Here is a 27,439-nt window from a genome sequence, read left to right on the forward strand (position 1 = left end):
TGATACCCCTCCCAAATTTTTTTTTGGATCTTTCTTATGGCTGTGAGTGTTGGCTGGCTGCCAAATGAGATTTGTATACAAAACAATGCCTTCTTGGGGCGCCTGGGTGGCGCAGTCGGTTAAGCGTCCGACTTCAGCCAGGTCACGATCTCGCGCTCCGTGAGTTCGAGCCCCGCGTCAGGCTCTGGGCTGATGGCTCGGAGCCTGGAGCCTGTTTCCGATTCTGTGTCTCCCTCTCTCTCTGCCCCTCCCCCGTTCATGCTCTGTCTCTTTCTGTCCCAAAAATGAATAAACGTTGAAAAAAAAAAAAATTAAAAAAAAAAAAAACAAAACAAAACAATGCCTTCTTGTCTCAAGGTGGAATCAACTCTTAGATACAATCTATGTCTCAAGGCTCTCCATAGGTTTAGGCTGCCGCTTGACTCCAGATAAGACCACATCTTTGCTTAGCTCCCTTCCCTATCTGTCCTGCTTCCTTCATTGCCTTTCTCCAGAGAGCACTCTCATAATAAATCCTGTTTCGGGCTCTGCTTCTAAGGAAACTGACCTAAGACAATGCATGAGTAAAAGCCAAACAATTGTTAAAAACATCCATGTCCATGACCTGGAGACAATGCAAAGATATAGAAAATGATGACATGAAATTAGAGAGAGCAAAGGGCATACAAACAGAGAGACTGCCTTTCCTGAGTTTAAAAAAAAAAAAAAAAAAAAGAAGGAAAAAGTGGGCAGAGGTAACTTCAAACCATCTTAGTGGATACAAACCTCCTTGGCCACGCAGTTGGTGAGGACTCTGTTATGTGGAGTCTGGACTTAAAAAGCAGTTCCAGGAATTTTTTGCCATTGGAATTCCTTGCCATTAACATTAAAATTTCTAGGTCCTGGAAGTGGCCACCTTGAAAGGACTAGTGGAGAAAAAGATGGTGTGGGATTTCAGATAGAACAGTCATAGAGTGTTGGTGGTAAGGTGTAAGGAGTCCAGCAGACATGCTTCTGGAGCTGCAATGACCCTTTTCAGGAAGAATGACCCAACGATCAGAACCCTCTGTGTATTATATATAAATGACTCATTGTACATCCTATATGTATATACAATTATACCGCCATTGTTAATCAAGTTTACCTTAAAGACTTGTTCTTATCTTTGGAGGCAGGAAGTTACAGAGTATTTTGGGAATTTATTGCAGTCCTAAAACAAACCATTCCCAAACTTAGTGGCTTAGAGAAGTACATTTATTTATTTTGCTCATGTATCCGCGGTTTGGGTGGGTTAGCAGAGGTGGCACCCCCTCTGCTTCATTAGTGTCTGGGGCCTTAACTGGGAAGAACCGAACGGCTAGGGTCCGGAATGGCTGCGGCTGCTTCCTTGCAATATGGCAGTATCAGATTAGCTGGGCTTCTTTTATGGCAGCTGGATTTCCTCAGAGCAAGTGTTCAAAGGCACTCAGAAAGAAGCAGCAAAACTTCTTGGACCTTGACTCAGAAGTTTCAGTATTTCACTTCCACCACAGTCTATTGGTGCAACAAACACTAAGACCAGCCCAGATTCAAGGAGTTGGGGGAATTAGTCCCCATCTTTCCATGGAAGGAGTGCAAAACAATTTGTAGCCATCTTTAATTCCACCATGCAAAAGTATAAAGTGCAGGAGACTGACAACATTAAAGGAGAAAGAAGATTGCAGTATTTCCCTGCATAGTCAAGGTAAGATTTTGTTTCTTATTAAAAATTTTTTTTTAGCGTTTATTCATTTTTGAGATACAGAGAGACAGAGTGTGAGCGGGCAGGGGCAGAGAGAGGGAGACACAGAATCTGAAGCAGGCTCCAGGCTCTGAGCTGTCAGCACAGAGCCCGACATGGGGCTCGAACTCACGAACTGCTAGATCACGACCTGAGTGGAAGTCGGACGCTTAACCGACTGAGCCACTCAGGCGTCCCAGATTTTGTTTTTTTAAGGCAAGATCATTTGAGCAAAACATGGCTAAGGAAAGAGAACCAGAGAAGGGAGTAGATTAAAGAGGAAAACATTTGCTGTACCAAGGTTCTAGGGCAGCCATATTGCTGCCCTGTGGACGCAAACCATTTTCTCTTACCTCTGAGTATTCGTAAAATTATGTGAAACTTCACAGCCTGGCTTCAGTTTTGCTGTGAAGAAAGAAGGGAAAGTCTGGTTCCCTTTCTGGCTGGGGGAGTAGGGAGAGCAGTGCTTCCTGAAGCCAGGGCATAGCTTCATGTAAGCCACCTCCATCTGACTGGGTTCTTGCCAGAGGGTAGGGCCATGTCTTCCATCCCCACCTCATTCTACACAGCCCCTGTAGGACACTGCAGCAAAAACCACCCCCAAACCAGAATGCCTGTGGTAAGGCCTAAGCTGAACAATGTGTTTTGTGTAACAATAGGAGGGATGTGTGGGTGGAGAGCTGAGGGCCAGACTGGTGGGCTGTTAGGCTTCACCTGCCTTGAAGTGGATACACAGGAAGGTAGGTCAGGACCTAGGTATGAGTACGGGGTATATTCTAGAATTCTGAGCTCTAAGGTAAAGCAAAAGTGGATTTCTTTGTTTCCCAGGGACTGCAGGGTGCTCAAACTCTGAGCTGACCCAGGAATATTCCTCACAACACAAGGCTTATGTCAGACAATGTCTGGTTATCTATTGCTGAATAATAAACCTCTCCAAAACTTAGAGGCTTCAACTGACAGCCAGTTTCTCAGGATTTTGGAAAAGGCACAGGAGGAAAGACTTACCTCTGTTCCAGGTAATGAGGAACAGCTCAGATGGCTGGGACAACCTAGGTATCTTCTTCCCTCAATGACTGGTCCCTCAGCTGGGATGGGTTCACCAGGTACATGTGTCTGGGACTTCACTTCTTGGCGGTAACTGGGTCTCGACTTCTCCATGTCTCAGGGCCTTTCCCTCTCTATGTCTCTGTGTCATCTTTCTACAGCAAGGTGGAAGAGGGGGAGCAGCTCAGGATTATCAAAATCAAAATCAAGGTTACCAGGTATTCTCAAAGCTCGTATCTGTAATTGGCACAGTCACTTCTGCCACGTTCTGCCATTGGTTACATCGAATCACAGGTCCAGTCCAGATTCCAGGGTTGACGACCACACAAGGTTACAGTGTCAGGAGGCTTGTTTCACTGGGGCCACCAAAGTAACAAACTACCTGACAAGAAGGGCTCTAGGTGCAGATGTGTGCGGTGGGCTGAGGGTGCTGGACTCTCTTAAGAGGTATTTGAGAACATATAGTGCAAAGTAAGATAACCCCAAATTTCCTCCCCAGAATTAAGGGCGGGGGCTCTGGTCGGCCACTGGATCGGCCTGAATCAAGGAAGCTGAACTCTTCACTCAAGAGTACTGGGCATTTATTGCGCATAGCCTATGCGCTGGGGTTAATACACGTGTTACTTCGTTGTCCCTACTTTACAGAGGGGAAAGCAGAGGCTGGTACGCAGCACTCTTTCTACAGTACCGCACACCACGACGAAGCCTTCTAGGCCCTTTCTGCCCCGCAGGTAGTCCCCCGCAGGCAGAGCGATGACACACGCCGGGGTCTCCGGAAGGGCAGTCCTCAACACAGCCGGCTTTGCTAGCAGAGCGGACGGCTCCCAGGCAGCCAACGGTAAGAGGCTGCCTCAGGGATGCTAACCTGTCGCCGGGGCACCGAGAGAAGGCTAAGAACCGGAGCGCAAAGGCGCCTCTGACCCGAGAGGGAAGGGGTCTCAGCAAGCGGTAGACCAAGGGCCAGACACCCGCCTCCAAGGCCGCGTGTGCGAGAGGACGGCCCGCGCGCCGCGCACCGCCCACGCACGCACGCACCGCTCCGCCTACCGCGCAGCTCTGGCCCCGCCCCCAGGATTGACCGCCCGAGCCACCGTCCGCACAGCCCCGCCCCGCACGGCCAGGCAAAGCGGAGCCGGCCGTGCGGTGTGTGTATGTGTTCGCGGGGCGCCGTCTCAGCCCCGGGAAGATGGTGGCGGCGGCGGCGGCGACTAAGGCGAGGCTGAGGAGCAGGACGGCGGCGACAGCGCTTGCGGGCAGGAACGGCGGGCAGCGCTGGGACTGGGACGCGACCGGGGCTGGGAGGCCGGGGCTGGGGGCCGGGCTGCGCCTCCCGCGGCTGCTGCTGCTGCTGCTGCTGCTGCTGCTCCCGCCGCCGCTGCTGCTGCTGCCCTGGGCGGCCGAGGCCGCGGCAGCGGCGTCGGCGGTGTCGGGCTCAGCCGCAGCCGAGGCCAAGGAATGTGACCGACCCTGTGTCAACGGCGGCCGCTGCAACCCTGGCACCGGCCAGTGCGTCTGTCCCACCGGCTGGGTGGGCGAGCAATGCCAGCACTGCGGGGGCCGCTTCAGGTGAGTGGGGGGGTGGTGTTGGAGGGTCAGGCCCAGAGGGAGACTGAGGCTAAGGGGCGCCGAGATGGCTCCAGGCCGGAGGCAGATGCCGGACAGTAAGTGGGGAGGGTACGGCCGCCCCTCGGTGTTTGAGGACCATTTGCTTCCGAGGAGATCATCGTCTCTGGCCTAGGGTTGCCTTGTACTGGAAGATGAAAAGGTTCGAGGCACGGGTGGAGGCACTACAGAGGGATTGGGTGCGGCGGGTACATGAGAAGAAAGCTTAGGGTCCCAAAGAGTATCAAAGCCAGTCCTTGAAACTGGGCCGCTTTCGGATAAACGGGGTATAAAAGAAAAGAGAGGTAGTCTTTAAGTAACACTTCGTTTTAACGTCTCCTTGTTCCCTAGGGCCTGATGAGTTCTCCGACTCATTGGAGATGTAGGGTACTCTGAAGAAACAGGGCCCTGGAAGTGATTTGTTGGCTGGAGATAGAAGGAAAAGGTTAGGATTGTGAGATATTAGAGATAGAATCAGTGGTTGTTGGCTAGAGGAAAGTGAAGAGACTCGCCTTTTGAAGCTCACTAGAGGTGGCTGATTGGAACAGGATGGAGATGGCATAGAAGGAGGTTCCTGTATGCCCTGGTTTCTGGAGAATATGGAGTTCTGAGTTGGCCTGGTTTGGGACAGTACCTCCTGGAGAGATCATTAATTCATTAATTAAAAGTTATCTATTATTTGCTTCAGTTGTGAAAGGATTTCCAGGTAATGCAGACAAACAAATAGATTAGCTAGACTTTGACCTAGTCCACCTGGAATTTGGAATACAGTAAGAGAAAGATAGGTACACAAATGACCCTAGTCACAAGGACTACGGAGTCATTCATGCCTTTGGCAGATTTTACTAAACATTTTTGATGTCAGATGTGGAGGAGTGGGGAAATATGGAAACCAAGACAGAGGGTCCCTGCTCTCATGGATCTTACGTTCCAGTGGGGGAGACAGGCAGTTAATAAGTAAATAAGCAAATAAGTAAAGAAAAAGTGAACAAGATAACTTCAGATAATAGTAAAATGCTGTCAAGAAAATAAAACAGGATGACCTGATAGAAAATTACAACCAGTGAGTAACTTTAGGAGGAACTCTCATTTGAAGTGACATTTGATCAGACCTAAATGAAATAATGGAGAACCTGTGGGAATTCAGGGAGGGAGGTTGTGACTAGCTGGGGGAATGCAAAGAAGACTTCGAGAAAGAAGCGACATTGGATTTGAGCATTTGAAGCAAAATAGGATTTGGAAATGTATAGCTGGGAAAAAAAAAATTCCAGATGGGAGGAAGGATGCAAGCAAAATTGTGGAACCCAGAAAGCAAAGTATTGCTGGTACCAGCATGTATAGAAGAGAGCTGTGAGAGGGATCTTTGGAATGGTAGAACTGTAGACTCATGTAATGTCAGATCTTCAGGGGAACTCAGAAACATTGAGGAGATGAGCTGTTTATTGTTAGGGAGTAACCAAGTGATTTCATGACCTGTGTGTAGTGGGGGCTGGCCTTGTAACTTTTTTTTTTTTTTTTAAGTTCATTTTTGAGAGAGAGAGACAATGCACAGGAGGGGCAGAGAGAGAGGGAGAGAGAGAGGGAATCCGAAGCAGGCTCCAAGCCATCAGCACAGAGCCCGATGTGGGGCTTGATCCTGTGAACCGGGAGATCATGACCTTAGCCAAAATCCAAGAGTCAGATGCTTAACCAACTGAGCCACCCAGTTGCCCTGTGGCCTTGTAACTTAGGGTGTTCTGATTTATGAATTACATTAATTGACTCATATTTGTTGAGGGCTCCTCTGGGGTAAGTTGTGAGATACAGTGGCAAACAAGACCAACATAGTCCTGCTCTTATGGAGCTTACATTCTAGCTTGGGAATAGGAAATCTAATAACCGATTTATTATTATTTTGCTTGAGGCTATGGAAGAAAGGATAGAGGACAAACAGAGGACTTAGTTTGGAATGGTAAGGCTAGTGGCTGAATAAGTGACTTCTGAGTTGAGATTTGAAGGGTAGGATAGCACTGCCGATGTGAGGAGTGGGGTGCTAAAGGGCCAGCATGTCCAGACGCTTGGGATGAAGGGGATCATGGCAAGCTGGATAGAAGGCCAGAGAGCTGAAGCAGAGAGCAAATGGGAGCATGGCAAGACTGGAGAGATAGGCAGGGGCCAGGCCATGTGAAGCCCTGTAGGTTGAGTTGAGAATTTTGACCTTTAGCTATCGAGCAATGGAATGGCATAGTTCACTCTCATTTTCATGGCATTACAGGATTTTAGATTGGAGCCAGAGCAGGAATGGCCTGAAAGTAAGGCCAGAGCATTTTGAATTTGAAGATCTTCTAAGGTCAAGTGAATGGGTGGTTGTGTCAGAGGAGAGTCCTTTAAGTTCTGAGAATCTGGAATGCTGTGGAAGGCAGTGGGGGCCCACAGGGTGTGGAGGAACATGCATAGCAAGATCTGTCTGTCTACTCTTGAGTATGTGGACTCATTGGGCACCTGGGTGGGGGCTGGCCTGGGTCAGGACGGCAGTAATGAGAACCTGAGATAGGCTGTGGGAATGGAGGCAGGGTAGGTGCTAGGTGGTATTGCAGAGGTAAAAGACAGGTCTTGCTTTGAAACTGGTTCATTCTTGGGAAGAGAGGGGGATGGTGAGGGAAAGCAAACTAGATCCTATCTTGGGCGACTGAGAAGATAGTAATACCATTAACAGACATAGGGACACAGGAGGAGATTTTATACACACTGAGATTGGGTGCTCTTAGGCTATCCACTTAGCAGGACAGGTGTAAGCACTGGGGTCGTTTGTGTATGAGGGAGATTGCCAGGGAGAAAGAGCAGGGGTCTCTTGTAGTCCAGAGGATTGGAGAAGAGCCACTTGTTATAGGGAATAAGCAGTCCTGACACTGGTTGTCTCAGATGGTGTCATGCATGAGTGAAGGGGCACCCCTGGTCTTTGTGGATGCTCTATTTGAGCAGGTTCAAGGCGGTGTCACTGCTCTTTCCTGGGCAAACAGTTATGACTTTGGTCCTGATAATTCCAGTATATTTTGTAGGCTTCTGGAATTTGCGTTTTTAAAAATGAAAGTAAGAGGAACTTAATGTCTCTGGCCTTTTAAAAAACTTTCATTAAATTGTTAGTGGAAGGATTATTTTAGGGGAAGACTGAAATGTTGGTTTTGATTATAGTGGTACGTGTCTTGATTTAACTCACAGACCTTTTTGTTATTAAATGAAGAGACATTCAAATGAATACCTTTCTGGTTTGGAATGGCATCAAGTCAGTGTGTTTTTTAAATCTTTCTAGTTCCATAATTCCTGTGTGAAAATTGTGGTTATAAGGTCTTTTCTATTGATTGAAAGGAATGTAAGATAATAAGAGGAGTAGATTTCACTGAAGTTCTCGCTGGATGCATACTATGTGCCAGGGACCTGGCCAAATGTTTTCATATGCATTGTGCCATTTAATCTTCTGGACAACTCTGAGGGTGTCGTATAAAATTTGTGTTATTATGTGGTTGCAGTTAGAAAATCACTTAATTTTTTTCCAAATGAAAGTTCCTACAGAAATGATTAATCACAGAGGATTTTATTATTGGTGTCAGTTTAGTAAAAATTACTATGGAATCTTTGATGGATGATTTCTAAAGCAGTGCCAGTTTCATTTATTTTTATGTTAGCATTCATAATTCAGTGATCATTTTTTTTTTTTAATTTATTTGAGGGGGAGGGGCAGAGAGAGAATCCCTGACGCGGGGCTCAATCCCACGAACCACGAGATAATGACCTGAACAGAAATCAAGAGTCAGATGCTTAACCGACCAAGCCACCCGGGCACCTCATCAGTGATCATTTTCTTCTATTTGTGACCTCACCATTGAAATTTTTCTTTGGAGGATAAATACATGCCATCAAATTAGAAATAAAGATAGTAAGCCCATTTATGAAATTAATTGCATTTAATTCTTCTATCAGAAGTGGAAGTTTCAGGAGGATAGACTATAATAGCCTAGTGAATGGGAGCCTTGTAATTACCCAGGATATTAAGAACTTCCCTTCCCTAGAAGGAAAAAATATGCAGCGCCTGGCTCATTCAGTTGGAAGAGCGTGAGTCTCTTGATCTCAGGGTCATAAGTTCAAGCCCCACGTTGGGCGTAGAAATTATTTACAACAAATTTTAAAAAACGAAAGAAAGAGAAAGAAAGAAAAGAAATAGGCATTTATTGAGCATCTATTTTGTGCCGGGCATATGGGGTGATGGTGGTATTAGTCGCAGCAGTAGCTGCCACCAGCATTTTTCCCATTTTTTTCTAGGTGTTGTGTCAAGTGCCATTTAGAAATTACTTATTTTAATCCTTAGAGTGAAGTTATTCCCATTTCACGGATGGGTGAACTGAAGCTTGGAGATACTGAGTAACTTGCTCCAGCTTATACAACTTGTGAAAAAACTGGACTGGGATTTGAATTCAGGCCTTGTTAATTCCCATACCCTTGCTTTCCATTGTACCATTTGTCCTCTCATTTTTTCTGAGTCCAGTCACCCTTTATGAACATTCTTTGGAAGGGTTTCCTGATACCATTAAGAAACAAAGGAGGAAAAATAGATTTATTGCAGCAATATGCTGGCATTAAAATAAACAAACAAACAAACAAACAAACCAAAGGAAAAAACAAACCCTTAACTTACTCGAACCTGTTTGGCTACTGATCAGGGACATGTATACCTATATGAAAGGAAATGTCTGGAAAATAAAATTTGAAAAAAGAAAAAGGTAAAAAAATTTTTTTTGTTTTGGTTTATCATAACTACTAAGCAGTATTAACTTGAAGCCCTAAATTTATGTTCATGAGTCAAATAGACTTGTCTGTGTTCCCCAGTAGAATATAAGCTCCATGAGCTCTGGCTTCCCAGAGCCTAGAACAGTGCCTAGGACATGGTGCACAATAAATATTTGTGGAATGAAAGAATAAAATTCTGCAGTATCTTTTTTATGACTTACAAAAAAAGTCATCCTTACCTGTATGATTGCCATCTGTGTCTTTTGTTCTCATAAATCTCAGGCACTTCTTTGCCTGCCGTATGCTGGGCATCTTTTTTGGATTGTTTTATGGTCACCTCATAGTAAGCCATCTGAGACAAACTTTTATCCTCATGGAAAAAAAGAGTCTTTTCCTTTATACTCTCTTATTTCAGTAGTCAATCCTGCGAAATAACCAAAGGTCAAAACTAAAGAGTAATCCTTTGCTTTTTCTGTTTATTCTCTCTTCTCTAAAGTCTTAAAATTGTGTTCCTTCGCACTCCTGCTGCTGCTGTCCTAGATCATCTGGCCCTTCACCTCCTTGCTGACCTGCCTCTGTTGCACCCTGACTGGTCTCTTGCACCTCCAGAATCCATTCAACACTTTGTCATAGGAATCCCCTGAAAACGTGTGTCAGCGGTCTTGCTCAGAAACCTCTTTTCTTTTTCTACTCCTCTTGTTACCTGGAAAATGCCCCTCAGCAGAAGGTTCCCACTGCCCCAAACACATTCTTTTTTCCCTAATCATATTCATCTACTTTGTAGTTTTTCTGCATATTTGCTAAATTTAACACCTTTCCTTCTTGCCGCCCCCATATTCTTTTTCTCTCCTTATCTAGATTCTACCTCAAAGCCCGTCTTCAGTTCTCTATAATCTGTTATAGACCATTCTCTGAAATCATACCCATTTTCTTTTTCTGAGATGAGTTATCAGCCTGTTCAATACATAGAAGCTTTTGAATGATTATTATGTGTTAGGTGCTGTTCACTTGCCTTGATATAAAGGTGGGTAAGAAAGCCTTGCTATCCCGTTGGAGAGCTCATAATTCTGAAGGGAGGACAGCTATGTGCACAGGCAATTAAAATTTAATAATAAAAATGCAAGCAGTATGTGGTGCTGGACTTCTACATAGTGGAGAGGGGCCATGGTGGAAGGCATCACAAAGAAGAGAACATTTGGGCAGATCTGAGGTTTAGTGTGAATAGACAGACCATCTGGGAGAGATGAGCATTCCAGAAGGAGAAAAGAGCATGTACAAAGGCAAAGAATCATGGACTATCATCCTTACCTAAGTGTATTAGTTTCCTAGGTTTGTTGTAACAAAGTACCACAAACTGGGTAGCTTAAAACAACAGAAATTTAATTTCTTCCAGTTCTGGAGGTCACAGGTCTGAAATCAAGTGTCAGTAGTGTCATGTTCTCGCAGAAAGCTCTAAGGGAGAATCTGTTCCATGCCATTCTTAGCTGCTGGAATTGCCAGCAATCGTTAGCATTCCTTGGCTTGTAGATGCATCACTTTAGGCTCTGCCTCCATCACTTCAGATTCACATGACACTTTTCCCTGTGTGTCTCTTGTCTCGTAAGGATGCCAGTCATGTTGGATGTTTGAGTATGACCTCATCTTGAGTATATCTGCAACCTCTCTGTTTCTAAATAAGGTCATGTTTACAGGTACCGAGGGTTAGGACTCCAACATATCTTTTTGTGGGGCACAATTCAACCCACAGCACTTAGAGAACTGAACATGGATGTTGTTGGGGCATAACCTGTGAGGGATGTGTTGGAATGGTGTGAGCCTGGAAGGTGATAATGGCCGTTCCTCTTCCTTTCCCAACAACCTCCAGCTTCAGGGTGCATGCTTGACCTGGGCTAAGCCATCAGGGCATTCCAGCCTCTGGTTGTTAGGAGATTTGAGGTAGGCATGTGATCTAAGCTGACTTAAAGTGAATCTCAGGACTTTTTCTGGAGAGCTCTCTCCTCTGGATATTTAATGAAAGGGATGCTTTGTCATCTTCTGCTTTGTGTGCTGAGGATGTAAAACTTAGAAACTGTTATAGCTAGCATTGTTGTGATAGGAACCCACCTATGGTCACAGCAACTTCTAGAAGAGGGTAGATGTCAAGGAAATGGAGCTGGAGACCTGATGATTGTATGAATCTCTGGATCAAATGTTGCTTGAAGCTGTACTTTTCAGTTTTGTGAGGTACTGCATTCTGTATTTTTCTTAAGCCAGTTAGGGTTGGATTTCCTGTTCCTTATAATGTAGAACAATTCCTGACATACAGAGGAACATAGGTCAGGATCATGAAAGTCTTCATATTCTACACCGAGGAGTTTGAGCCTCATTCTCTCAGAATTGACAACATGGTCTAAATTCCTGACATTTTTCTGCCAAGTCTTAGTTTTCTGGTGTTGATGGGCACATGATCTGAACCCTAAGTTACCACAGGCAATAGTTTAGCTTGTTTCTTTGATACTGTGTAACTCAAATTGCCAACTTCCAGCTGGGAATGAGGCTGTTTTTCACTGCCCTGTACCTCAGCTCTATTTAGCCAATTTCCCATTTGAGGGTTCATTAATTTGTATTTGTGAATTGCGTTGGATATAATTTCTTTCAAGGTTCTTTTGGTGACAGACACCCAACTCATGTAAGCTTAAGAGAAAAAAGATGGGAGAGATTTATTGGTTCATGTGACAGGAAAGTCAAGGGGATATTGTTGGCTTTGTGTGTGGCTGGATCCAGGGGTCCACTTGGTCTCTCTCCATCTCTTGGCTTTGATCTTCTCTCTGTTGGCCATATTCTCAGGCAGACTGTCTTCAGGTGGTGTCTCCAGAAGTTAAATTGAACTGGCCACTGCAAAAGAATGACCCTTTCTTAGATGCTCATTGCAAATAAAGAGTGCTGACTGGTCCCTTGTCCTTTACTGAAGCAATCCCTGTGTTTGGGTCATGGGGAATGTTCTGATTGATCGTACCTGAGTTGAGCACCTGCTGTGGAGCTGGGGTGTGAGGCCCAGCTCCAGTAGGAGTAAGTGGCGTGGACTGAGGATGGGGAAGTAGAAAAGGAGAAAGAACACACATCATGTACCAGAACATGGGGCCCATGCTAGGCAGGTAAGAACAGTGACACCCCTGCATATTTCCAGAATCTGCCATTTGATGAATACTCAATAAGTGTTGGTGATGAAAATTGGGAATGCTCTTGAAAATACTGTATCAAGTAATGAAATGCCGGTCTCCTAGTATATCAGGAATTCACTCAATCATTATGAGGGACTGTGGGGGGTCCCACTATGTGGAATGCATTATGCTGGCTCTTGTTGTTTTTTTTTTTTTTTTTAATGTTTATTTATTTGTTTAGAGATAGAGAGTGTGCGGGCGTGCACGCAAGTGGGGGGAAGGGCAGAGGGAGAATCCTAAGCATGCTCTGTGCCATCAGCACAGAGCCCAGCATGGGACTTGAGCCCACAAACTGCGAGATCATGACCTGAGCTGAAGTCAAGAGTCGTACACTTAACCAGCTGAGCCACCGAGGTGCCCCATGCTGGCTGGCTCTTTGAGGTCACTGCAGTGAGGACTGTTCCATACTGAGTTTCAATCTCATGGAGCCAAGTCACTGAATGGCATTTATTTGTCTCCTGACTTTGTGATGGGGGAGATAGAATTATGGGAGGAATCAATTATGTTATATTGGGTAAAAACTCTGTAAAATACTTACATAATAGACATTTAAAATTTTTTGCTGATTTCCAAAAGATAAAATTTACTTATTTGAAAAGGTAAAAATTGGGACACCTGGCTGGCTCATTCAGTAGAAAATGCAACTCTTGATCTCAGGGTTGTGAGTTTAAGCCCCACATTGGTCATGGAGCTTACTTACAAAAAGAAAGAAAAGAAAAGGTAAAAATATGTTTGTTGAGTAAGAAGAAAAATTGAGCATGAAGGTCGTAATATAATTGCATAAGTTATATGTTTGAAAGCAGATATCTGACATTTAAGCTTTACCTCTTTGAAAGTTTCCCAAGATAGCTAAATGCTTTTTATTTACTACAGTGTAGAGGAGAGATAAATATATAGGAGAAAAACAGTACATTTATGATCAAAACAGTTTTTTCTAAAAATGTTGAAATGACTTAATAAATGTGTAGGTTACATTTATCTTGAGTATTAAATTTAGAAATAGGTATCTGGTACTGTGGTTGAACAGAAGTCATATTAGTTTTTCTCTTTAGCACAATCTTGTTTCTAAAACTGAAATGAAACCGTTGTACTTTTCGGAGTATTTGTGTCTGGAAATTTATCAGACACTGACCTATTCTGAAACTTTTTTTCTCACACTCTATCATTTTCTGTGATTTCTCAAATGATTGTGGCAAAAGCATCCCTATCCATGTATTGTATACTGATTTAATTCTTCATTTTGTTACTCTCTTCTTTCCATTTCCCTTTTCTCCTTGTACTTTCAGACTAGCCCTTTATAATTAGCTAGACGTTTCCTCATTTTTCCTTCTGAGGGTGGCTTTCTCATATTTGTCTTGCTTATTTATTTATTTTTTCTTTCTTCTCATTTTATGGATGTCATCTTCCCTTAAATGCTTTTCTTTTACTACTTGAGACCCTGGTTTGATTTGATTCTTTCAGTTTTTAATTCTGTAAATTTTCTGTTCTTTCAAGGTAACATTTTGAGTGAACTTCAATTCTAGCTATTTATTTACATGTTTACTCATCTTGAATTGTCTTGCACTTATAGAAGTTAATTTTAGTCGTGGCTGAATTCTTTGTCTTTTTAGAATTTGATATTGCATTTGAAAAAAATTTTTTTTTAGTATTTATTTATTTTTGAGACAGAGAGAGACAGAGCATGAATGGGGGAGGGTCAGAGAGAGAGGCAGACACAGAATCTGAAACAGGCTCCAGGCTCTGAGCTGTCAGCACAGAGCCTGACGTGGGGCTCGAACTCATGGACCATGAGATCATGACCTGAGCCGAAGTCGGACGCTTAACCAACTGAGCCACCCAGGCGCCCCTGATATTGCATTCTAATTAAGAATTTTCTAATTTGTTTATTAATAAGCTTATAAGCATTAGGGGCTGGAACTGTGTCAGGTGCTGTTAAGAGACACATAAGTCACCTTTCTTGACCAGTGTTTCTGATATTTTTTGTTTCACACATCCCTTCACAAAAATTTACAATCTTGTGGACTCTTAGGAATTAAAAAATAATCTTTTTAAACAAAGTATCCTGTTTTTAATGAGATGATTTTAAATAGACTAAAACATAATTTCTTTTTTTTTTTAATTTTTTTAAATGTTTATTTTTGAGACAGAGAGAGATACAGCATGAGCAGGGAAGGGGCAGAGAGAGAGGGAGACGCAGAATGTGAAGCAGGCTCCAGGCTCTGAGCTGTCAGCACAGAGCCCGACGTGGGGCTTGAACTCACGAACTGTGAGATCGTGACCTGAGCCGAAGTCGGACGCTTAACCGACTGAGCCACTCAGGCGCCCCTAAAACATAATTTCTTAACAGACTATTGTATACATTTTAAATATAATTTGTAATGATATTAATAATATTAAAAGAAAAATTTGACCTTTTCCCTACTTAACATGTGACACATATTAATATATTTTAAATTAATTTTATAAGGAAAAGCATGATATATAGTAAAAAAATGACAATTTTGGATTGAATTTATATTACAATAGAGATTGAATTGGACTCTGTGCTATAGAAATAGACTTTTCTGTCCTAATGATTGGTATGTAGGCATTTTTGCTTTAAAAATTATGTCTTAAAATTTTTTTGGTGTTTTGTTTCTAAATCATAAAGTGATAGTGGTTTTCAGCTATTTGTAAGCGTTTCTCTGCAGATACCATATTTCCTGTGTGGATGTTTTTTTCACAATTGAGTGGAAAGGCCAGATTGACTATAATTGTCACTTAATTTTCCCCTTTTCATATTGTTTTTTGAAGTACTAGAGACATCTTACAAAGCTATACAAGGATTTTGATCAGAAGGTTTGGCAAGATGATCTTGAGGCAAATTTGCAGAATTAGTTTTCTTTTATGCCCTTCTGTAACTTGTATTTAAATACTGTGTCCTATACTTCTTTTTTAGTATATACCAGTACTGTCTTTTAATTGGAGCATCGTTTGGGCGGCTGGTTGAGAAACCCTGACCAACCCTGACAGGGTAACTGGTTGCTTTATTAAAGCAATTATGTTTGGTGCTGGGTTCAGTCTCTGAGCTAACTTTAACTTCCTTTTAATATGAAACATTTCAAGTCTATGGAAGACATACAAAGAGTAATAAAATGAACATCTGTTTACCCGTAACCTAGTTTTGCTGAATTTCCTTCTTCTTTTTACTATTATAGTAATATTGAATTATGTAATATAAAATGTTACGGATACGAACCAAAGCCCCTGTGTTACTCCTCCCTGATCCCATTTCCCCTCACTCTCTTTTCAGAGGTAATTTGTACGGTAAAGTTGATGTTCATTATTTCCCTCGCATATTTCTACTTTTACTACAGACACACTTACACCCACACCCACACAATGTCTTGTTTCCAAAAACAAGATCATGTTTTCAGACTTCATAAAAAGTGACTATTCTATAACATATTGTTTTCACCCCCCAAATCCATTTTTTAATGCTTTTGAGATTTGTATTGATAAATGTAGCTCTAGTTGATTTATAGCTGTATTCAATATATAACTCCAGTTTATTTACCCATTCTCCTGCTGATGGGCATTTAGATTTTTCCACCTTGTCCTATTACAAAAACAGTTACAATTAACATTCTTTACTTATCTCTTTATGCACCTGTATATGAATATTATCTAGAGTTGTTATCTTCAAACTTTTGAAGCACCTCCAAAATAATTTTAAAATTCTTTTTACTTCCTTGCATACTTTTAGGTTGACATATACCATTTTTTTAAAATTGACTTACATAGTTGCAAAGAACAGTTACTAAAAAAATTATATTATTTTTTAAAATTTACTGGAATCCAAATTCCATAGCAGTTCGATAACCATTCTCATTCATTAAAAAAAATACATGTGTGGTCATCTCAAACAGTCGGTTTTTGCACTGAGCCTTTTTTTTCCCCTTAAATTCTTATTTTCATTCTAATAACTCCATATAATTTTATAATTTTTTTTCTGGGCTATGAATTCTGCCCATTGATTTAGATGTCACATGCCATAAAACTCACCACTTTAAAGCATACAATTCAGTGACTTTTAGTATATTCATAAAATTGTGCAACCATCAGCACAGTCTAATTCCAGAATATTTTCATTACACCAGGCAGAAACGCTGTACCTATTAGCAGTCACTCACCCCCAGTCCTCCTTTCTCCCAACCCCTGACGGCCACAGTCTGCTTTCTCTCGATGGATTTATCTATTCTAGACATTTCATATAAATGTTATTATACAGCATGTGATTGTTTTGACTGACTTTTAGCATAATGTTTGAAAGATTCATCTTTGCATCATGGACCAGGACTTCATTCCTTTTTATGGCTGAATAATATTCCATTGTATGCGTAAACCACATCTTATTTATCCATTGCATCAGTTGATGGTCATTTACGTGATTTTCACCTTTTGACTATTGTGAATAATGCTGCTCTGAACATTTGTGAACAAGTTTGTGTGGACATCTGGGTATGTCTCTTGGGTGTATACCCAGGAGTGGAATTGCTGGGTCGTGTAACTCAGTGTTTTACTTCTTGAGGAAGTGCCAGACATTTTTCACAGAGACGGCACCAGTTTATATTCCTAACAGCAATTTATGAGGGTTCATTTTTCTGTACATTCTCACCAGTACTTACTTTCTGTGGTTTTATGCTATCCTAATGAGTGTAACTGATATCCGTTATGGGTTTGATTTGCATTTCCTTAGTGTCCGTTGATTTTGAGTATATTTTCATGTGTTTTTTGGCCAATTTGGAGAAATGTCTACTCTGATCCTTTGCACATTTTAAAATTAGGCTCTTTGTCTTTTTATGGTTGAGTTGCAAGTGTTCTTTATATATTCTAGATATTTCTAATATTATCAGACGTGATTTGCAAATAATTTCTTCTAATTTTGTCCATTGTTTTTCACAAAAAAATAACCTTGATAGTATCTTTTGACATACAAAAATTTTTAATTTTAATAAAGTCTAATTTATTTTTTCTTTGGTTGCTTGTGCTTTGAGTGTCTTATCTGAGAAACCATTAATCCAAGAGCATGAAGATTTACATCTGTGTTTAATATTTAAGAGTTTTATGGACTTAGCTCTTACATTTTGGTCTTTGATCCATTTTGAATTATTTTTTGTACATGCTGTGAGGTGGAGGTTCCACTTTGTTCTTTTGCATGCGGATATCCAGTTGTTCCATTTATTGAAAAGACTATTTTTTTCTCTCCACTAAATGGTCCTGGTACCCTTGTCAGTTGAGTAGATGTATGGGTTTTTTTCTAGACTCTCAGTTATATTCCATTAACCTGTATGCCTATTGTTATATGAGTACCAGCCTGTTTTGATTACTTTGTAATAAATTTCAAAATCCTTCTACATAATTCTTTAAACGTTTTATTTTAAGATAATTATAGATTCACATAGGATTATAAGAAATAGTAGAGAGATATTCTATCCTGTTTCTTTTAATGGTAACAACTTGCATAACAGTAGTACAAGAGCACAACCAGAAAATTGGCATTGATACAGTTTTATTAACCTTATTCAGATTTCACCAGTTTTACATGCACTAATTTGTGTACATGTATTTCTGCCATAGAATTTTATTCTGAGTGTTTCTATATTGAAGATAGTTGAGTATGTCACCATATTTCTTTAAAACGAGGATTTGTGTATAAATAAATTTTTTTTCAATTTCATGTTACCATGAGACCTTATGTGAAGAGTTTTTTCTGAATTAACTAATCATTATGATTATTTTTAGTGCACAGATGAGCAAACCATATAAATGTAATGGACATTTTTAGAAATAATAATTAGACATAATAGGTAGATTTAATTGGAAGAGCATCTCTTATTGAGATGAATAGTACTTCTAAAAAAATCTGTGGGTAATATAACTTACTGCTAGAATGAGACAGAACTCAGTGTAAATCTTATTCCTCTTTTCTTCCTTTGGTAAATGTAAAACTGACGAACCTTGTCTGTGCAGTCATTGTAAACACTTGACAAGGGCAGTAACATGGTGACCTCGGTGCTCTAGGAATGCTGTTCTGGCTGTGGGCTGCTTAGTAGACTTTGTGGGCAGGTCTCTGAAGCTGTGAAGATCGCCAGCGGCTTTGGCTGTTAAGACTACTATGAATTATTTTGGTCTTGGAGTAGAGCATAGCAGGGGGAATGGAGATGAAAGGATGAGTCTGAGGAAGCCTTTGATGGCAATTGTATCATAAATTGGTCATACATTTGAGGAAGGGGTTAAAATAGAGGAAGAAGCTAGCAAATGTCACACCCACATCTTGAGCCTAGGAGAATGGGGCTATTTTCTCATTTCAGGTGGACTATAGTTGGATGGGAAGAGATACTCCTCCCACAAGATTAATGTAATATTTCAAATTAATAGGTAAGAATGTATCTAGAAACCTGTAAGAGGTGAGGGGGCCACACAAAGCAGAGCCGAATATAGCTTGTGTCAGAGCCATATTTTTTGGCTCCTGGTTTCTTTGCAGGGTTGAGTTTTGTTGATTCTGGAACTCCCAGTTTTTGCTGTTGCACTGCCCTGTTACGCTCTGAGTTTTAATTTTATTATTTAGAAAAACATAATACAAATTATCTTCTGATGGATGTTTAAGGAAATGATTTACATAAGCTATTGGATCCCTGGTTCTTGAGCCAGACTAGGCATCCACAAGACACTTCCTCATCTGGGGGTATAGAGTCAGATCACTGTCTAGATGTCTTTGAACAAAGGCTCTGCCTCTAGTTTTTTTAGCTTCTGAAATGTTCTTCTCTCCAGAATGTCATGGATACATATATGAGTTTATCTTGGACTCTCTTTGTAGTAAACTGCTGGTAGTAAGAGCTTGAAAATTTTTGTTGTTATGAATTTTGCTGGAATTGATATTTTTATTCATTAGTCAGCAAATGTTGCATGAACATCTATGATGTTTTAGGCACTGGAGAAAAAAAAAGGTGAATGAGATATATCCTTGAGAAAATCATGGTTGTCTAGTAGGTAGAGATGTTTCTCTGTATCAGTAAGAGACCACGTGATAAGTCTGAACACAGAGAAGGCGTAATTCAACTCAGCATCAAAAACGTTGGGTGCGGCTTCCAGAGTTCCAAGGGACATTGAACTGAGATCTGAAAGGGTGGTTAGGATTTACTAGGTGGGGAAGCAAGAGGGAGGGAAGATAGAGATAGGATGTGCTAAGGCCTGGGGACTTAAGGACAGGTAAGTTGAGGGAAGAGAGGGACATTCAGTATTGCTGCACTTTAGGCTGCTCAGTCTGGGGAGCAGTAGCTAGAGATGGAGCAGGAGAGGTAAGGTGGGGTTGGATTGTGATGGGTCTTATGTCCATCAAGGCAGACACAAGTTTCCAGGCAGGTTTGACATGATCAGACTGGCCTTTGAGGAAGATGACAGATTGCTCTGTAGAGAACTGGTCAGATCAGGGAGCTAGGCTGAGCTGTTGCAGAGACCAAACTTGGATGAGGAGAATTTGAACCAAGGCATTGGCATGGACAGTGGGAATAGAGAATGGACAAAAAGGTTTTGTAGGCTGAATGAATGGGGTGAGGTAAAGGAACAACTGATGAGTTGAAAGAGGGTGCATGATGACAAAATGTTGGAAAAAATAAGTAAAAGAAGGGGATTTAATTTTTTGACATAAGAAATATTCGTCTCAAATATGGGTCTTGCTTTGTGCTGGAAATGTAGTTTGGGTGGTTACCAGCATATAGATGGTAGGTAGGTGAAGCCATGAATACAGATGTGATTCAGGGGGATCATGGAGGACTGGATCCAGGACAGCTCCTAGGACAGAGCCCAGGATGTGAACAAAGGAATTGTCCCTTGATTTTATTGAGTCTTTCAAGGTCGATGCTTTATTATTTTTAAAAAATATGAGGGAGCCATATTATTTCATGGTAGTTTTAATTATCATTGTGGATGAGTATGGTAAGGTATCCTAAACATTTAAGCATATAGCACTCATTTGTAATGTTACATGATTTATTATAGTTGTAGATTTACTGTTTTTTTTTTTTTAATAATTGGGACAAATGCTTAATCTGTTACATTTTAGGGCCATTAGTATGAATGAATTTTCTTGATGAACTTTTTTCATTGTATTTTGATTTTAAGGAATTACGTAAAACATTTTTACTAAAGGTGAAACTTTGGAATGTGGAAATACTTTCAGTATTTCAGTGCCAAAAATTCAACTACTTTAACACCTAGAAATTCCAAGATTGTGTATGGAAGATTTCCTCTTAATTTGTAGTATGTGTTAGAATCATTTGTGGAGCTTTTAAAGACACCAGTGCAATGCTAGATCCCAGCTGAGAGAGGTTTATGTCGGGGCCCCACCATTTGTGTTTTTTTCGTGATTTGGTGTATATTCTAGGTGAGAACTCTGTATTGGGGTTTGATTAGGAGCTTTGTTAGTATGTTTTGCTTCTTGCTTATATGGTTAGCTTCTTTGCTTAAAGCTATGAGAGTAGACAGTAGACAGTAGCACCTGTGGCTGAGTCCATTAAGAGTCTGACTCTTGGTTTCAGCTCAGGTCATGATCTCATGGTTTTGTGGGTTCGAGCCCCGCATCCGGCTCTGTGCTGGCAGGCAGTGTGGAGCTTGCTTGGTATTCTCTCTCTCTCCCTCTCTTTGCTTGGTATTCTCTCTCTCTCCCTCTCTCTGCCCCTCCCGCACTCATGTTGTGTCTTTCTCAAAATAAATAAACTTTACAATAACAACAAAAAAGCTGTGACAGCAAAGGCCAGGATGGCAGCAAGTTAGTTGATCTGGCTATCTGAGCATTTGATTTTTTAGTGAATTTAAATTATAAAGCAAAATTGAATGGCAGTTTAGTCTGGGCTCAGAGCATTAGAGGACTGTTTAGGTAAAATACAGCATATCCACACAATGGAATACTGTAAAGGGAGTGGCTATAAAAAGGAACAAGGACTATGTCTCTATGTATGCTATGTGGTCATTTTGAGAATATATTGTTAAATGATAAAACCAAGGGGCAGAACAGTGGTATTGTGGGTTATGATTTTTCAAATGAAGGGGCCTATACATATGTAAATATGTATTGTTGTGTATACACACAGACCTACCAAAGGAATGGTAAACCAGAAACTAATAATAATGGTTACTCTAAGGAGAGGGAGGGGATTGGGTGCAAGAAACAGCTATGGAACCTAGACTTAGAATATACTTTGTTTTGTGGATTAGGCTTTAGAATCATGTAAATGCCTTACCATATTATAAAATAAAAATAAAATGAGAGGAAAAAATTCCAAAAAAATGAAACACAAAATGAAATAAGTGAGCCTAAATGTATATCAGGTTTGAAGCATACAGAGTATTTCAAGTGACTCTGAAACAGAGTAATGTGACTGTAAATTTCTACTGGGATATACCCCTAAGGACAAAGAGCTGCAAAGGTATAAACTGATTTTAATAATCAGATACTTGGTAATAATATTGGTAGTGTTAATTCTGGAGGTTCTGTGTTGTAAGATTGTAAGCAAGTAGATAGTTACATTGGATTGAGGCCATAGATTTTGATGTGGAAAAGAGATACAATCAGAGATTGGGTGAGAATCCAGGAATCTTAAATTTGATCAGAAGTGTCAGTATGAACTCATGATATATTTTCTTTTCTTTTCTTTACTTTTTGAAGTAGGTTTTATGCCCAGCGTGGGGCTTGAACTCACAATGCTGAGACTGAGTCGCATGTTCTACCAACAGAATCAGTCAGGTGCCTCTGTATTTTCTTTTTTAAAAACGTATTTCCTAGTTCTCTCTACTAAAAATCTGAGAAATCCACTTGGACAGCATTAAGCACTTCTAGTTCCAGACTCTATTCTCTAAGTAATAATTCCCACTAAAAGGAACCTAGGGTACCTTGGAAAAAGGAAGCCAGGAAATCTATAAAATGAGCCCAGAACGTCTTTTCATATCACAAAACAAGCTATGGGAAGATTTCTGTTTGTATCAATGGTAGGATAGCTTTTTCTAAGCTGACACTCCCAACTGAGAACAACTAAAAAAAAAAAAAAAAAAGGAAAATAATTCAAAAAATCTGTTTAAGACTTTAGAAAGTGAGCACGTCAGACAGCAAGGACTTGAAAGATTCATATTTTAGAGAAGGAAAACTCAGGGGTGAGGGCAGCTTTCGGTATAGCTTTTCCCTTAGAGTGATTGGCTGATTTGAATTGTGCATCTAAGAGTTTGAACAAAGGGGTAGCAGAGAGGCTGAGATTTTAAGTAGAGTTTTTGGTAGTTATGCAGAGTTAGGGGACAAAATTGGAGTTCAGGGCCTGCAGAGAAGGAAGAGCATTGGAAAACACCCCAGGCTTTTAGTTGGGAACTCTGAAGGATAGGCTATACCTTAAGGATTAGCTCTCACAAAGGCTGAAGCCCAGCTTTTAAATCACCTCAGTCCTTGATTGGATTAAGGAAACCTGCTCCTAGCCTTATTGCTTGCTAGAAGTAAATGGTAAATTTTCTCTGGAGAAAGACACCATCAATCATTGATTCAGTTGTCTGTATAGTTTTTGTATATTTACTGATAACATGTAATATGTATTTACATATAGCTATATATGTTTTATGTTATATCTACAACATATTTATAAAACTTAGTCTGGCATTAAATTAAATAACCAGATATATATAAGAATAAAAGAATTGACTAAAAAATCCAGAGAGAAAACACAATTGAAGCAGACTCATAGGAGATTTCTAGTTCAGGTGAGATAGTACAGACCCATTTTCTCTGCTAAGTCTATACATCCTAGAATTGGTACAGAAGACAACCAAAGGAGGACTCTGAAAGGTTGTAAGAAGAAGAGGTGAGCTGGTTTGGGACCACAGGACTAGAAGAACAATATAGCCCTAGGGAATAGTGCATCCCCCTAGCCAACAGAAGAAGGCCTCCCAGACCTTAGGCTTCCTGACCTTCTGACCTGCAATAGAATGTAGTCCAGGTAGGCTCATTCCTTCCGTGAATCTAATGGAAGTCCCCATAGGGTCCCCTGTGTGGCTCAGTTGGTTAAGCATCCGACTTTGATTCAGGTCGTGATGTGGTTCGTGAGTTCGAGCCCCACATCAGGCTCTGTGCTCATAGCTCAGAGCCTGGAGCCTGCTTCAGATTCTGTGTCTCCCTTGCTCTCTGCCCCTCACCCACTCATGCTCTGTCTCTCTCCAAAATAAATAAACATTAAAAAATAATTTAATGAAAATCCCTTTGAAAACATCAGGCAAGCTTAATGTCATAACCAAGGGGAATCAATTAGGAATCCACTGAATATAAGGTTGGAGACAAAGCAGTCTTTTTCCCACCGGTCTTAAGACTTCCCTTTTCCACTGAGAGATATCAAGGCAGGTGGGCAGAACTAGCAAGTGAGACTCAGAACAGCAATCGTTCCAGTCTGAGAAGCTTCTTTGTCCTTGAGGACCTGAGGGTCTCTTCCCCCAACCAAAGATACCGGGGTGAACACTAGTGGCAAAAAGGACACAGCTGCAAGTGGCCTGGTCCAGGGAAGTTTCTTTGGTTATGTGGGCCTGAGCTGCTTCTCCCCTAGCCAGAGATACAGGGGCAGGTGGGTGGAACTGGCAAGAGGGACCCACCTATGGGAAGCAGCATGTTCTGTCATTTTTGTCTCTGTGGGTTCAAGACTTGCCTTTCCCACTCAGAGATATTGGGAAGCGGGGGTGGGGAGGTGGGGGGGGTGGGGAGGGTTGGGGAGGAACCTAAGGCCATCACACCCCTCTCCCACCAATAGGCACCTGGCAGCCTGGCTTGGGGAAACTCCTTTCATCCCTTCAGGCAGCACCAGCAGGGACCCTTGGGAGCCCAGTGGCACCAGATACACAGAGCAGGCCAAATAATACCACAAAGACTCTGAAAATTAATCTGCCATTGGAATAATAGTCCAGAAAAGTGGGTAAGGTCCATATGCTAAAACTAAACAGGGTGACTACCTGCTAACATAAAATATTTAATAAGGCCCTGTGTTAGTGACTTCTAACATAAGAGACAAAATATTAAGGATACAATAGAAACTTGCTTGTCATACCAATAACAAAGTAAATTGCAACTTGAATCAGAAAAGACAACAGACACCAGTCTAAGATGTATCAGATATTGGAATTTTCTCACAAGAATTTTAAAGCGGCTGTCATAAAAATGCTTCAAAATCAATTAAAAATTATTTTGAAAGAAATAAAAGTACACAATCTCAGTAAAGAACTAAGTAAATTAGAATCAAATTACAAATGAAATTAGAACCAAATGGAAATTTTAGAATTGAAAACCATAGTAACAACAACATCCCCCCCCCCCCCCCCGGCAACTTATTGTATGGGTTCAATTAGTAGAATGACAGTGACAGAGGATAGAATTAGTGAACCTGAGAACTGAAGGATAGAGTTCTTCCAGTCTAAACAGAGAGAAAACACACTTGAAAAAAATCTGTGAGAGAGATCTAACACTTGTTTTTTTGTTTGTTTAAAAAAACATTTTTTTTAATGTTTATTTGTTTTTGGGAGAGAGAGAGAGCAGGAGCAGGGGGGGAGGGGCAGAGAGAGGGGGAGACACAGAATCCGAAACAGTCTCCAGGCTCTGAGCTGCCAACACAGAGCCCAATGTGGGGCTCAAACTCATGAACTGTGAGATCGTGACCTGAACTGAAGTCGGATGCCCAACCGACTGAGCCATGCAGGTGCCCCTGGAAAAGATCTAACACTTGTATAATTGAAGTCCCAGAAGGAAATTAGAGTGGGGCTGAGAGTATTTGAAAGACATAATGGCTGAAAACTTACCAAATTTGGCAAAAGAAACAAACCTCCAGGTCTCAGAAACTGTAAACCCCATACAAGAGAAACTCAAATCCACACCAAGATGCATCATAATCAAACTCTTGAAATCTAAAAGTGTGAGATGGATACAAGGTTAATACACAGAGAGTCAGTTGCTTTCCTGTGTACCAGCAATGAAGAAATGGAATTTGAAATTAAAAACACAGTACCATTTACATTAGCACCACCAAAAATGAAATACTCAGGCATAGGTCTAGCAAAATACGTATAAAATCTATATGAGGAAACCTACACACCCTGCTGAACAAAATCAAGAACTAAGTACATGGAGATACATCCCTTGCTCATGGATGAGAAGACTCACTGTTGCCAAGATATCAGTTCTTCCCTTCTTCCCTGCTTGATCTATAAATTCAATGTAATCCCAAGCAAAATCCCAGTGAATTATTTTGTGGATATTGGGAAACTGAGTCTAACATTTGCATGGAGAAACCAAAGACCCAGAGTAGTCAGCACAATATTGAAAGAGAAGAACAAAGTTGGACGATCAACACTCCCTGACTTCATGACTTACTGTAAAGCTGCAATAATCAAGACAGTGTCGTATTGGTGAAAGAATAGACAAATAGATCAATGGAACAGTATAGAAAGCCTGGAAACTTAAGGGCAGAGAAAGGTTTCTTGAAAGCAGCCAGAGAGAAATGATGAGGAACACCTGTTCAGATAACAGATTTCTCATCTGAACCATGGGAACCAGTGGAAGTGGCACATTATTTCTTAAGTGTTGAAATAAAATAACTGTCATTTGTGAATTCTGTATTCAGCAGAACTGTCCCTCAGGAATTAAAGGGAAATAAAACATTTTCAGATGATGGAAAATAAAAAAGAATTTGTTGCTTCCAGATCTAGCACTAAAGATTGGCTAAAGGAAATTCTTTAAACAGAAAAGAAATGATAAAAGAATAAATCTTGGAGCATCAAGAAAAAAAAAGGAACAATGGAGAGAGCAGAAATACAGGTACATAAAGTAATAGACTCTCCTTTTCCTCCTGAGTTTTAGCAATCATATTTGGTGACTGAATAAAAATTATAAAACCATCTGATACTCAATATGATGATATTAAAATAGGATAAAGGACCTAAATGGAAGTGAGGTTGCCACACTCCACTAAAAGTGGTAGAACATTACACCAGTAGATTGTTATAAGTCACATATGTGTATTCTGGTGCCTGGAGTAACCACTAAGAAAACTGTACACGAATGATAGAGTGGCCGATTTAGTCTTAACATTTCCATAATTACTATAAATGTAATAATTACCTAAAATGTAAATGCAGATTGGTTGAAAAAATGTGACTCAACTATATGCTGCTTGTAGGAAAGTCACTTCAAATTCAATAACGTATGTAGGTAGAAAGTAAAAGAATGGAAAAAGTATTCCATGCAAGCATTAACTGAAAGAATAAAAGGGGCAGGAATGGCTATACTAATAATTGATAAATTATATTTTTTATTTTTATTAAAAAAAATTTTTTTTTACCATTTTAACATTTATTTATTTTTTGAGAGACAGAGCAGGAGCTCTGTCTTCACCAACTGAGCCACCCAGGTGCCCTGACAAATTATATTTTAGAGCAAAGAAAATTACCAGAGACAAAGAGGAACATTGCATAAAGACAGAATGACAGATTGGGGCACCTAGGTGGCTCAGTTAAGTGTCTGACTTTGGCTCAGGTCATGATCTTACAGTTGTGTGGGTTTGAGCCCCATATTGGGCTCTCTGCTGACAGCTCAGAGCCTGGAACCTGCTTTGGATTCTCTCTCTCTCTCTCTCTCTCTCTCCCTCCCTCCCTCCCTCCCTCCCTCCCTCCCTCCCTCCCTCCCCCCCCTTCCCTGCTTGTGCTCTCTGTCTCTCAAAATAAATAGATGTTTAAAAATTTTTTTTAAAAAGATAAAATGACAGATTAAATATTTCCAAGGGTTAAGAATGTGGAGTGGCAGGTGGGGTGGGATGGGGGAGATGTGGGAGGGAGCTGTATGGTTACAGAAGGGCAATATGAGGAATCCTTATAGTGTTGGAACCATTTAGTATCTTGACTATGGTGATAGATGCACGAATCTACACAGGTGACAAAATTATATAGAACTTACGCGTGCACACGCACACACACACACGAATGAGTATAAGTAAAACTGGAAATCTGAATAATACTGATTTATCAACATCAGTGTTCTAGTTATGGT

The 27,439-nt window shown here is 40.9% G+C and overlaps 1 protein-coding gene and 1 long non-coding RNA gene across 7 annotated transcripts in view; one reads left to right on the plus strand and one right to left on the minus strand.

Annotated features, from left to right (window-relative positions):
• Window positions 1-1,211: 1,211 nt before the first annotated feature.
• On the minus strand, window positions 1,212-3,766 carry LOC115509669. Of its 2 annotated transcripts, XR_003967452.1 has the most exons (4): window positions 3,648-3,766; window positions 2,744-2,937; window positions 2,092-2,143; window positions 1,212-1,650 (listed from the first exon to the last, which is right to left on the minus strand). It is a non-coding gene; the product is annotated as an uncharacterized LOC115509669 (long non-coding RNA). The 2 variants fall into 2 exon arrangements; XR_004343467.1 differs by lacking the exon at window positions 1,212-1,650 and having other exon boundaries at window positions 1,919-2,143.
• Window positions 3,767-3,905: 139 nt separating this feature from the next.
• The window catches only part of ATRN (attractin), a 160,731-nt gene continuing 137,197 nt past the window's right edge, over window positions 3,906-27,439 (plus strand). For all 5 annotated transcript variants that reach the window (XM_030309976.1, XM_030309977.1, XM_030309978.1 and 2 more), the window contains exon 1: window positions 3,906-4,348. In XM_030309976.1, coding sequence (XP_030165836.1) covers window positions 3,969-4,348 — 380 coding nt within the window. In that variant the 5' untranslated portion in view covers window positions 3,906-3,968. The remainder of the gene's footprint in view (window positions 4,349-27,439) is intronic.

This window comes from Lynx canadensis, chromosome A3, assembly GCF_007474595.2.
Source record: "Lynx canadensis isolate LIC74 chromosome A3, mLynCan4.pri.v2, whole genome shotgun sequence".
Classification (NCBI taxonomy): Eukaryota; Metazoa; Chordata; class Mammalia; order Carnivora; family Felidae; genus Lynx; species Lynx canadensis.